At 36.6% G+C, this 12,444-nt stretch overlaps 2 protein-coding genes across 4 annotated transcripts; one reads left to right on the forward strand and one right to left on the reverse strand.

Moving 5' to 3' along the window:
- Positions 1 to 23: 23 nt before the first annotated feature.
- LOC120413365 (xaa-Pro aminopeptidase 3) lies at positions 24 to 1,836 on the forward strand. Its single transcript, XM_039574149.2, has 2 exons — positions 24 to 211; positions 269 to 1,836. Exons 1-2 carry the CDS (start codon positions 139 to 141, stop codon positions 1,732 to 1,734), a joined length of 1,539 nt encoding a protein of 512 aa, XP_039430083.1. The 5' UTR covers positions 24 to 138; the 3' UTR covers positions 1,735 to 1,836.
- LOC120413366 (putative sulfiredoxin) lies at positions 1,779 to 10,339 on the reverse strand. 3 transcript variants are annotated; one of them, XM_052706583.1, is made up of 3 exons: positions 9,986 to 10,339; positions 9,250 to 9,401; positions 1,779 to 2,113 (listed from the first exon to the last, which is right to left on the reverse strand). In XM_052706583.1, the coding sequence occupies exons 1-3, from the start codon at positions 10,044 to 10,046 to the stop codon at positions 1,901 to 1,903; spliced, it is 426 nt and encodes a 141-aa protein (XP_052562543.1). In that variant the 5' UTR covers positions 10,047 to 10,339; the 3' UTR covers positions 1,779 to 1,900. The 3 variants fall into 3 exon arrangements, with proteins under 3 accessions (XP_052562543.1, XP_052562542.1, XP_052562544.1); XM_052706582.1 differs by having other exon boundaries at positions 9,250 to 9,407; positions 9,986 to 10,325; XM_052706584.1 differs by lacking the exon at positions 9,986 to 10,339 and adding an exon at positions 9,463 to 9,485 and having other exon boundaries at positions 9,250 to 9,407.
- Between the last annotated feature and the right edge of the window lie 2,105 nt (positions 10,340 to 12,444).

Genomic DNA, 12,444 nt, shown 5'->3' on the forward strand with positions numbered 1-12,444 from the left:
TGCGTCATCTCAGAACTGACGCAGCGTCGCGACGCCAAACAGCTGTTTGTTGCGTATTTTGATTTGTGACAAACTGATAAGAGAGCATAAACAAACACTCATCAAGATCAAAATACCTTCCCACCAGACAGCAACAACATGAATTTGGTTAAATTTTACAATCAAATCAGAACAGTTCGAAGCCGGTTACTCCAAATTCCGTCCGCTTATGGTGAGTGCTTCGGAATTTCCAGGTTGTTCATCCTTTTACAAGTTTAAATGATTTCAGATTGCATAATTCCGCGCCGTCCCTGCTCGTCGAACGCGCCTTCCACCGCAACCCAGAACCGAGACAAGAAGAAATGCTCCCCGCGACCGCCCATCTCGTTCGGCCAACCGATGCCGGTCACGCATCCTCACCTGCTCGGCGAGTTTGAGCTGATGCCGGGATTTCGCCTGCCGGAATTTCAAGCCCGCCGGAAGGCGCTGCTCGCGCTGGTCCGCAGCCATACGGGTGCGAAGGAGCACCTGATTGTGGTGCCGTCGGCGAATAAGAAGTACATGAGCGACAAGATTCCGTACGTGTTCCGGCAGAATACGGACTTTCTGTATTTGAGCGGATGTTTGGAGCCGGACAGCGTGCTGACGCTGGAGGTCGACGGGGAGGGGAATGAGAAGTGTACGATGTTTGTGAGGCCAAAGGATAGGCATGCGGAGCTGTGGGACGGGCCGCGGACGGGGGTGGAGTTGGCGCCGGTTGTGTTTGGGGTTGATGAGGCGGTTAATGTGGGGGAGTTGAAGGGGTATCTGACGAAGTACTCGTTTGGCCATCCTTCGGGGATGGTTTGGTTTGATGAGAAGTGCTGCGACTTGGGGGATGTGCGGAAGATTGTCGGGGATGTGGGGAAATTGGAGGGGGTTCGATCTCCGGCGGGGTTGATCCACAAGTTGAGACTGATCAAATCTGAGGTGGAGATGGAGTTGATGAGGATAACTTGTAGGGTTGCTTCAAAAGCCATCAATCGGACGATGCAGGAGAGTCGACCTCAGCAGAGCGAGCACCAGCTGTTTGCCAAGGTGGATTACTTCTGCCGGATGGGAGGAGCAAGCTATCTGGCGTACCCGCCGGTTGTGGCAGGGGGAGCGAATGCCACCGTGATTCACTACGTGAACAACAACCAGATTGTCCGCGACGGGGAGATGGTCCTGATGGACGCTGGGTGCGAGTTCGGAGGCTACACCAGCGACATCACCCGAACATGGCCAATCAATGGAGAGTTCAGCGAGCCGCAGCGAATTCTGTACGAAGTCCTCGCCCAGGTACAGAAGGAACTGCTGGGATGTCTTCAGCACGCCGGTGGCGAAACCCTGGATCAGCTCTTCGACACGATGTGCCTCAAACTCGGCAAATATCTGCAAGAAGTCGGACTGATTCCGAAGAGTGCGCAGGGCGTCGAGCTGGGACGGGCTGCGTACAAGTTCTGCCCTCACCACGTGTCGCACTACCTCGGAATGGACGTCCACGACACGCCACTAATTTCCAGGAGCATCGGACTGACGCCGGGCATGGTTTGCACCGTGGAACCGGGAATCTACATCGGCAAAGATCGTCGCGACGTTCCGGAGGAATTTCGCGGACTCGGGTTGCGAATCGAAGACGACGTGCTCATTCTGCCGGACAAGCAGATCGAAGTGCTGACTGAGAGTTGCGTCAAAGACCTGCGACAGCTTGAGGCGCTCGTCAGCGGTAGGTGAAGTGGTAAGTTCTCTTCCAAAATTTGAATTTAATTCAGAGCGCATAAATATTTTGTAAATATAGAAACAAAAAAATACATTTATATTTTTACTCATAAATAAGCGCGTTCCAACAAGTTCAACGATTTCCTTAACAATTACTGACTACAAAAAAATATATTTAAATTCACTTCAACGACTTGGGGCAACTTCCGCCCAGATAGTGCTGCAGGTCCGCCAGCGACGACTTGACCAGCTTGGCCGTGATGGTTGGGCGGCCGAGCCGGCGGTGTGCCTCGAATCGATGACAGCCCCCGAAACTGTAGAAGTAGTTTCCGCCCTCGGTGCCCTTGATCCAGAGCACGTCGATCGGGGGGACGGCGGCCGCCTGGTTGGGATCCTGGGAAGAAGGATGGTGGAAATTTTGGAGTATTAGAAACATTATTGGACTGTTTTAAAGTAAGAAGGTAAAATATCTTCATTTTTCTTAACGACTCTGCCTTTAATCGATTAAAATATAACCTAAATTTCAATCCAAAGCTGGTTATAAAAGTGATCGAAAAATTAAGAACTACATATTTTCAGACCAACCCCACAATGAAACTTTCGAAAGAAAATATTAGCATTCTAGCTTGAGAGTTTGGGATTTTAAGACAATGTTCTTTGTCAAAATAAATATTATTTTCAGCCTTATTAAATATTTTTGTAATGCTCTTCAATCTTCAAACATTTTTTTTTCTAAGAGATGCAAATTTCCGCAAACCAAAACACGCAACAACTATTTTTCAAATATTTGTCGTGATCGTGATTTTGAAGAGACCGTCAGTGAACGCACACGAAGTTGAAACGAACGAATGCCCGAACTCGGCTTTTTTTTCTGTGTTTTTCTCTCTTTCTCGCTTGTTCGGTGCTGATTGGTGCTTATTTGATTGCAGTCATGGGGAAGGTGATTGGAATTTCGGTGAGAGATGGTGAGAGTCAAAAGACCGTATGAGTGACTTTGCGTTGCGCTCATTCGTTCTTCGTGTGTGAGCAATATGTTAATGCGAAGAGATACCCCCTGGCTCGATTCTTGAGGTAAACACAAGTAACTGTGCCAATTTTGAGCCAATTTTTTTAAGGGTCAAGGGTCGCTTTTTATCGTTGAAGTTTGTATGAGCAAATTCAAAAAAATGTATGGGGAAAAGTAAAAATTTAAGAATTCCGTCAAAAGGTGGCGTTAAATGTGTAGACAGGGCTGAGCTGTAGGCGTTAAATGTGTAGACAGGGCTGAGCTGTAGGTTAGTCGAGGTTAGTCGTCGACTAACAAGTTCTTTAACAAAAATGTTGCCCTCCTTAAACCATTTGGCGCCCTCAGCAGAGCCCAAGAGAAACTTTGCATTTTGCAAATTTGCCAAGTTGCCGATTTGTGCTGCGCCTTTTTGAAAAAGATAGAGTGCCCCCTCAGGTAGCCCCAGGGCGCCCAAAATGCCATTTTTGGAAATTAAAAAAAAGAGCCTAAGGGAGATGTGTAGAATCATTGTCAAGTGTGAGATTCTTATGTAAATTTTCCCAAATTTTGCGTTACGTAATAAAAGAACGCTCCCTTATTTCTAATGAACAAATCTAAATAGCTGCGTGCCGCTTAATTCATTTGCCTATTTTTCTCATTTCGTCGCAGTCGAGCTAACTTGTCGTACGTTGATTTTGCCACAATGCCCAAAACTCGATTTCAATTCTGAGATATTCAATAAAAACCGAAAAATTTTGTCTCGTGCTAACTTGACACACTCTGAAAATTGCTGTAAGTGAGACAACTGGCCAAAGAGGTTTCAGATCAGAATGCGTTTGACACACGTACATGCCCGACTACCGTAAACGATTGTAATTATAACTCGGGACCTCAGCAACCAAATTCAAACAAATTTCAGGACAATGCACAGAATGGCCAACAAAATAAAACGTGATTGTTTTTGTTTACATAGCGTGCTCTATTTTTCGTTTATTCAAGGTCAAACACTAACACGCATTTCCCGGAACGTCAAAAAGCGACAAACGACAAGATAGCACGACAGCGTCGATTTGATACTTTGATCATTTCGCTTTTTTTTGCTTTTAGTTGAAAATCGAAATACAGTCCAGACTCGGATATCCAAAGGCCTTGTTGAAAGTTCACTTCGGGTAATAACCCCTAAACTACTTTAAAGTGATTTAGTAATTTTAAACCCAAAATGGCGGTGATGAAATATTAAAAAAAAAGCATTTTGTAATTCAATAATCAACTATTTAGATTTAACTAAAAAGTTAAACAAAATCTAGAACAAACTGATTCCTGCGTTTCGAGTCGTCGCTTAAAGATATCGGTGCTGTGCAATCCTTACCACGTGGATACCGTTTTGGAAAATTGTGCTTTGCTGAAAATTGTCCATACAAAAAAAAATCTTTTTTATTGAACATGGATGATCTCAAAACCACGCTTTCTTGAAGTTTCCGCGTGGTTTATGTATGGCCTTCTACGGTCATTTGTTTATTGTTTTTTTTTTCATATTTAAAAACACACGTAGGAGAATTTAATATTAAGGTCATACTTTTGTAAAAATATCCCTAAAAACCAATTTAGTTTATATCTAAGTTAATATCATTCGGGAAAATGGAACTTTCGGGGAAATAACCATTCGGGTATATGTAAATTCGGGAAAACGACAGTTCGGTAAAATTGCCATTCAGGTAAATGACATTCGGGGATATGGAATTCGCAATTCGCAATTCGCAATTTTCAGTGTAAGAACGGGCCTTGACCGATCTTATGCACCAGGTTCCCGACGAACACGCACTGCCCTTACACCTACATCTCACCCTTGCTCTGAGTCAGTACGAGCAACACGCTAGAACACGCTTTGAGTGTTCGTGCCAGGCATGCACACCTTCTTTTCCGGTTACGCATTTTAACTCGGCCGGGGGTGGTACATTACGTAGGGTTTGATGTAAGTATAAGCGCCTAACCATTTATAGTGTGCCTATCAACTTTCATTAAAGCAAAAACTGTTTTATTTGTAGTTTGAATTCAAAAACTTATTGTTATTTACTGTGTATTGTTTTCTCCTGAAATCTTCCCTATTGTTGAGTCTGTTTATTTGTTGCTATTTCTTTTGTCGCGGTGTTTTGTTACAATTTTTGTTCCTAAGCATGTTATAAAAGTTTATCAAAAATACAATAGTAATATTTGTGTTAATCCTTTAACCATTCCATAAATTGAGTAAGGGCTCAAACCTCACTTGTTTGAAAAAAAAGGGTGAAGATTGAAAACAATAGACAGTAAAAGAGAATTTATTTTATAAAAATCAAGTATCAATAGTAAGAGAATGATGAGCGTATTTTGAAGAATAAAAATGAGAAGCTAGATGTATTAGATGTAAAATTAGACAATAGTTAATAAATAGAGGTACAAAACATGCTTAGATTATAGAAATAATTTATAGGACAGATAAAGAATTATTCAAATAAATAAATTCGCAATAAAATCAAAAAAGATTAGGCGAATGATAAATAGACTTGATATTACTAGTACATTAAGGAAAAGTATATTTTTAAGGAAAAAAAAAACAAAACAAAGTTTGTTACAGCAGTATCAATTGATAGAAAAGAGTGGAAAAGTTTTGAGAGATAAGAGAATCAAAAGTTAGTTAAATTAAAATCAAATGTTGGATATTAAATAGAAGAATCAGTGAAGAATTGGGAATCAGAAGAGCAAAATAAAAATAGGAGATAGGTGGTAGCTGAGAATGAAGAGAAGAGAAACCCCGTTGTGCGATGTTTCAGGTACATCCACAGCAGTTGACTCAACATACTGCGAATCAAAACAATACCGTCTACAATCACAAATTACTTCCCTTTCCCACATTGTCGCGCCCCTTTCTTTTAGCCGTCTCGACTCTGACCCGCGGTGGTCAAAGGTTTACGATCCGTTTCCACAGGCCACCAGCTAGGTCATCATGAAAACCAAGCCAACGTGGAGGTAAGAAAATAGGACACTCGCAAGGAACCAGAGCTATACTGTTCTGATCAAGATAATTCGGATAATCTAACAGAACTACGGATGTAGTTAGTTGCGCTCCTTCCAGGATGTTCCTTACGTGGACGTCAACCGAAGAGCACGCAACAAGGTCAGTGCCATTGCATGCTCTTAGGTATCAATCCTTGGCCTGCATGACATTCGGGGATATGGAATTTTCGGGAAAATGATTTTCGGGGATGTGGAATTTTCGGGGAAATGATTTTCGGGGATATGGGATTCGGGAAAGTGGGATTCGGGAATATGGGATAAAACCCAACCTAATGTGCATATTTAGCTTTGTACAAAAATATTGATTCTCAAATGTAAACATAGGGGTGCATTTTGCTCCGCATATTTTGTTAGAAGACAAGGTTGTAAATCGAGAAAATATAAAAAAAATCGAAGGTACTTTTTTTTAATTCGCAAAATGGGTATCAAAAGAAGCGAAATTATGTAAGCTTTTTCATTTTAATGAAGTTTTTCACAAGATTCCGTTTTTTCGAAAATATCAAAATAAACAAAAGCGTTATTTTGCATGCATAAACATACATTAAATTGTTGTATGCTTCATATAAAATTTTGCTTTGTTTGATACTTATTGCAAATTATATAAATTTGAGTATTTTCAAAAACTTGCGATTTTTTGTGAACATTTGAGTGATTTACAAAAAAAAAGTAAAAATGTTTTCAAAATTCCGCTTCCATTGAATTTTTTTTTTAAGTTTGAGTATTTTTAAAAATACAGTATTATGTGAAAATTTGAGTGTTTCAAAACTTCAATAAAATGAAAATACCAATCAAATTTTGTTTCGTTTGATACCCATATGGCAAATCATGAATATTTGGGTACTTTCGAAATAATACGGTATTTTGTGAAAATTTTAGTATTTAAAAAAACTCTAATAATGTGAAAATGCATAACAAATTTCGCTTCGTTTGATACCCTTATTGCAAATTTTGAACATTTGAGTATTTTCGAAAAATACGGAATTTTATGAAAATTGTAGTATTTTCAAAAACAAAACTCTTAACAAGTAAAAAAAGCATACAAAATTTCGTTTCGTTTAATTCCCATATTGCAAATTCTGATAATTTTGATACTTTCGAAAAATACGGTATTTTGTGAACATTTTTGAGTATAAAAAAATATATTTTAATTTAAAGCATTGAAAATTTAACAAGATTTTGTTGAATTAAGTCGATATTAGAATGATTTTAAAAATGAGTTTTTATCGGCGATATGATCATGGCCGATACAATTATCGAAATAAAAATAACGATAACGATAGAATTATCGTTATCGAGCCTGTTCAAGTGATTTTTTTCTTTTTTACCCAAATGTATTCGATTCAATGCAAAAATGTAAAACAATTTGAAGTAAATAAAATAAATGTGATCAGTTATAATAAAACGAAAAATACAACAAAGATGAAGAGCATTAGGCCATACCACTTATCATGTAAAAGAAATTTAATTATTGTAAGAATCTTCAGTAAAGACATATTTAATTTAAAAAAAAATCGTTATCGAGCTTCAATAATTGTATCGTAATTGTAACAACCTTGTTTGAAGGTTTTAACACATTATAATTATATTTTTCAAAAGTTTGTGGAGAAAACATTCCATTAAAGCATTTTGCGAAAAGAAATTTCCGAAAAGTTAAATAAACTTCGAGAAATATTTTTTTATTCATAGTACTTTTATTTATTTTTTATTAAAAAAATAAGGTCCAATAAACAAAATTTTAATTTTTTGCTTAACCCCAGACTCAAGGCGTTTTCAAATGCACCCAAAAAGCAAAAAATGAAAATTTTGTTTATTTGACTTTGAAAAAACGTTTGATTCGACCTTTTTAAAACTTTAAATATTTGTGAAATTTTAACCCTCTACAACCCAACATCGCCTTTAGACGGGCATCGATTTACAAAAATCACCAAAAAAAGATTTTTCAACCAATTTTTCTGGAGTTTTTATTTAAAAAGGTCAAATAAACTAAATTTCCAGTTTTTGCTTTTTGGGTGTTTTTGAAACCGCCTTGAGTCAGGGGTATTAAAAAACACCCAAAAAGTAAAAACTGAAAATTTGGTTTATTGGACATTTAAAAAAATACCAGTTTTGATCTTTAAAAAGCATTGGAAGAAGAACTTTTACATTTTTAGAAAATTTATGGGTTGGAAGTTTTACTTGTTGTATATTTCTTTGTAATTTGTGCGTTTATTTATAACGATAACCTGTTAGTTTACAACTTTTTATCAGGTCAAGGGAGTATGTTTTATGTGACTTTGCCAATGTTTTTACAAAAGTCTTTTTTTAAGTTGTCAACATTTCCTCTATTTTAAGTAAAAAGAAATATGCAGTAGTTTTTGTAATGTCTCAGACTATGCCTCTACGCATTTTTTTACAATTTAAATAATAATGGAGCCATTCTTTAGCAGAAAATCTGAGAAACAAGCAAAAAATCGAAAAAGTGACTGTAAAAACATGAAAGAATTAGATAGGCAAAAGGTAATGATAGGAGGTGGTAGTATAGGCCAAAAACAAACGAAAACTAAACAGGATAAATGCAAATTAAAATACTAAAAATATAACAAGAAAAACATAAAACAAGAGAAGTTAAATTTTTCGTAGAACGAGAGTGGCTCAAAATGACCTCCTGAATAAGGGAAAAATAAAAAATTTCGAAAAAAAATTTGGGCAGTAGAGTGTTAATTTGCATTACTGCAAAAACTTTTAGAAGTGACGTGGGAAAAGATAACATGATCACGTTGAAATGTCTTAAATTCTGTTAAATAATCAAGGAAAACGATTAAATTGATGTTTAATTAAAACTTCTGAATTTCACAATAAAAAGTTTCTTAATCCACCATTAGGTGGGTGGTGCTTTCCTCACATTTACAAAGTAATAATGAAAATAATTTAATGAAAAAAATATATACCTGATACAGACTTTTCCGGAAAACATGCAGACTCTCATTTGAAGCAATGTGGCAACAGGGCGTTTCGCATCTGGCGCGACTCTCGCACGTAAACAAAAAGACCCAGCCTTTTGAGGTTATGCAAAAAATCACCCTTTTTGCCTTTTTTGTATCTACAAAAATCTTTTTCTTGGCATAACTTTTTAAATACTTTACTAAACAAAATAAAATTTAATAGGGTCTTAGGGGACCTCAAAACGAACAGAATAAGGCGGATCCGGCCAAAATCGGTTCAGTCAGTTCTGAGATAATCGTGTGGAAAAAAATCGTGTCTACACACATCCCCACAGACATTTGTTCAGAATTTGATTCTGAGTCGATAGGTATACGTGAAGGTATATCTAGGGAGGTGTATTTAAGAAGTTCGTCTTTCGAGTGATTTTATAGCCTTGCCTCAGTGAGGTGAGGAAGGCAAAAAAATGTTTTCAGAAAATATCTAGAATTCGCAACATGGTTCACTAAAAATATACCATCAATAATGGTTTAAATTCCCAGATTTGTTTTAAACAAATTTTACCACTAGCTCACCTGAATCGTCGCCATCAGCGACTCCACCTTGGCGTTGTCCAGCTCGGACGGAATGGGCCGCACAATGGCCGACATAGGCATCTCGTGCACCTCGGCAATACCGGCCGAATGGACGCTCGTCATCGCCGATGGGGGTGGTTTGGTTGATAAAGCTGCGACTAAGAACACAAAGACGATTAAAAATAGAATGATAAATGTTCCTTCTTATCATACTGAGAGGTTTACCCCGTACGATTAATCGGGGTTGTTTTGATCCTCACGAATGCTTGATAACAGATTTGTTGTTAATATGATTATTTTAAACAAAAAATCCGAAAGCCTAAATATTTTAAATCCGGGTTCTTACAGCCTAATATTTTTAAGGGGTGTTCCTACCAAGACTGGTGAATACTTACTGAACAGCTTTCTGCACAGATTTGCATTCAAGTGGGTGCACTTCAAAGTGCAAGTGCAACAACCAAACTTTCACAAGCTCAACTCCATCGTTTAGGCCGTGTACACACCGGTTTTTTTACATACAAGTTATGAAACGTTAAGCGTTACGTCGTAAACATTATTAAAAAGTGAAAATATATTGGAAAAAAAAAATGATTTTTTCTACTTTATTTAAAACATTTAAGAGCATTCAATTTCAAAATACATCGAAACCATTACATCAGGAAGTAAGCGCCAAAATTATCTTCTAACCACTAATCACTCAACTAAGAATGACTCAGCTACTTTGATCGAGTCTTACCGTTCAATCCACGTTGAGCACAGGTGAATGTCTGCAGCAGCGTCAGGCTCCGCAGCAACATTCGCGTTCCACCACGGTTGGCTCGACACTGAGTTCAAGATAGTAAAGTGGGCTTTATTTTGTTGATTTACCTCAATATTTGCGAGTGCAAAAGTGTGTCGATATTAATTTCATTGACTTAGCGCAGTAGCGACGCACACCATATGGTGTATTGGTATCGGCGGCCAACGCAAATATTGCGACTTCTGTGTGTAGTAAGCTCTTTAATCGGTGTGCTATTCACAAGTGTGAGGGTGGCAATAAGGGAAGGGGGGATAAATTTAAATTCTTGATTCTTTCGTCAAGGTATCTCGCTTTTTGTTTTATTTATTTTATTTTTTTTTGTTGCAAATGCTGTAAATAATTGTTTGCTTAAAAAAATTCTGCAATTCAATTTTAAATCAATTTTGTGAGATTTCCAACATTTATCTTTACTAAATCTATATATCTTCTTCTATATATATAAAAAATTTCGACGGTTTTGTTCGAACGCGAATCAATTCAACACAGAACGTCGAATCGAGGTGCTCTTTGTTGCGTTGGGTTCGTATAAGTCCAAGGAAGGTTCTTACGCGAAAAAGATACAACTTTGGCCACTCTGGAACCGATTCCGGAAAATCTGCAGATTGTATGGGAAAAGTTAATCAAATTTTGATCACAGGAGGCTGAATAAGCAAACAAGTTAAAAATGTCAACAAACGAAAAAAATGCAGAACGAAGTTTGTCGGGTAAGGCTTGTTATTGATAAAAATCATAGAGAGTTGATGTCTGCGGTAAAGTGTTAGCAATGTTATAGCCTAATATTATGATATTTAGGAGTGAATTCGGCTAGACCAGATTCAGAGCACAAAATGTGTACATCCATTTCCTGTTAACTGCCATTATGTAAACATTATGTTCCTATTCAGGCTTCATAATTAATGAAGCTTTAAATATTTTTCCAAATGATAAACAAGTATATTTTTGAGGATATCACATGATTCATATTTTAATTGTAGTCTCTGCAGCCTTAACCCAAAAAAAAAAATAGTTTTTCAAATGAACAGTTTCCTTCGAATAACCATAAGCATAATATGAAATATTTTTCATTTAGCTATGTTCTTCTGACATCTTTGCAAATAAAAATTAAATAAAATTGCGTATTTCGAGGCTCACCTCAATAATTTTAGCGATCTGTTCGAAAATAAACAGTTTTGCGCAATTTAATATTGTTTCATGTTAAATATCCCTGCAAAAATATTTTTGAAAAGCTGAGAAAATTTCCTGCAATTTTAACTTTTGACTTTATTGTTCGGACTGCTGAGATGTAGCCTCTTAAAGTTTAAATTTTGTGAAATTATTGGTTCGTATTTCAATATTCTAAATAAACATTGCAAAATCTAATGAACGTTCGAAAATGTCTACAATAAGTGGTTTTAATCCTTTCAAAAGGTTAATCTTGAATTAATTATTTTTAATAGAGAATAACAAAATCACAATGGTTTCATTTTTATTAATTGAAAATCGAACCAATAGTTTGCTTTTCCGTCATATTTTTATAAATAAAAATCGGTTGAACCTGTGACTAGATATTCCAGTGACATTGATTTGGTACACATGTCTACATGCAGCCAAACACACAGACATTTGCTCAGCTGGTGATTCTGAGTCGATATGTACAAATGAAGGTAGGTCTAGGAGGTCTAATTAGAAAGTTCATTTTTCGAGTGATTTTATAGCCTTTCCTCAGTAAGGTGAGGAAGGCAAAAACGATTTTTTCGATAAAAATCCTTAAAATACCTATAACTTGAAAACGGTGCACTATAGAAAAAGTATCAAAAATCCAATTTCCAATATCAGATTTTTTACCGTCCTTAATGTCTTTTTGAGTAGCCTAAAAAATATCAAAAATATCGAAATTTAAAAAAAATACATTGTAAAAATGGTAATAAAGTTTCTCATAACGTTACATTATGAATTACATAAAAACTAATAAATTGTCACGTTGTCAACATTTGAATGAAAAAAGTGTTTTAAAATACATCATACACCTGTCCAGTTGTTTTGCAATCATTGATTTCCAAAATTTCTAAATACTGACGAAAATTTTATTTTTGCGAGAAAAAAAGTTTTTGCGGTGCTGTACATTGTAATTTTATAAAAGTTCAAAATATTTTTAAACGAGTCCAAACATGTTAAATATGATTATCAATGCAGAAAAAGGCATTTAAGATTGTTCTCAGTTGATTAGACTTCAATTTCCATTGAAATTTTGGTATTTTTTTGAAAAAATAGTTTTGTCCCCTGATTTTTCGGACCAATTTTGAATTAAACTTTGAAAAATATTTGCAACGGCTTAAAATGAGGAAGACAATGTTAAGTTTTGCCAAAAACGGAATGACACTGTTAAACTATTGAGAAAAACATTGCAATTTTGAAGG

The sequence above is a fragment of the Culex pipiens genome, chromosome 1 (assembly GCF_016801865.2).
Source record: "Culex pipiens pallens isolate TS chromosome 1, TS_CPP_V2, whole genome shotgun sequence".
NCBI classification, from domain to species: Eukaryota; Metazoa; Arthropoda; class Insecta; order Diptera; family Culicidae; genus Culex; species Culex pipiens.

Excerpts from the sequence above, each read along its gene's own strand:
- LOC120413365 (XM_039574149.2), top strand. The coding sequence starts at position 139 with ATGAATTTGGTTAAATTTTACAATCAAATCAGAACAGTTCGAAGCCGG. Across the intron at positions 212-268 it reads CCAAATTCCGTCCGCTTATG|ATTGCATAATTCCGCGCCGT; the intron begins GTGAGTGCTTCG and ends AAATGATTTCAG.
- LOC120413366 (XM_052706582.1), bottom strand. The coding sequence starts at position 10,046 with ATGTTGCTGCGGAGCCTGACGCTGCTGCAGACATTCACCTGTGCTCAA. Across the intron at positions 9,408-9,985 it reads TGCTCAACGTGGATTGAACG|TCGCAGCTTTATCAACCAAA; the intron begins GTAAGACTCGAT and ends TTGTGTTCTTAG. Across the intron at positions 2,114-9,249 it reads CGCTGATGGCGACGATTCAG|GATCCCAACCAGGCGGCCGC; the intron begins GTGAGCTAGTGG and ends CCTTCTTCCCAG.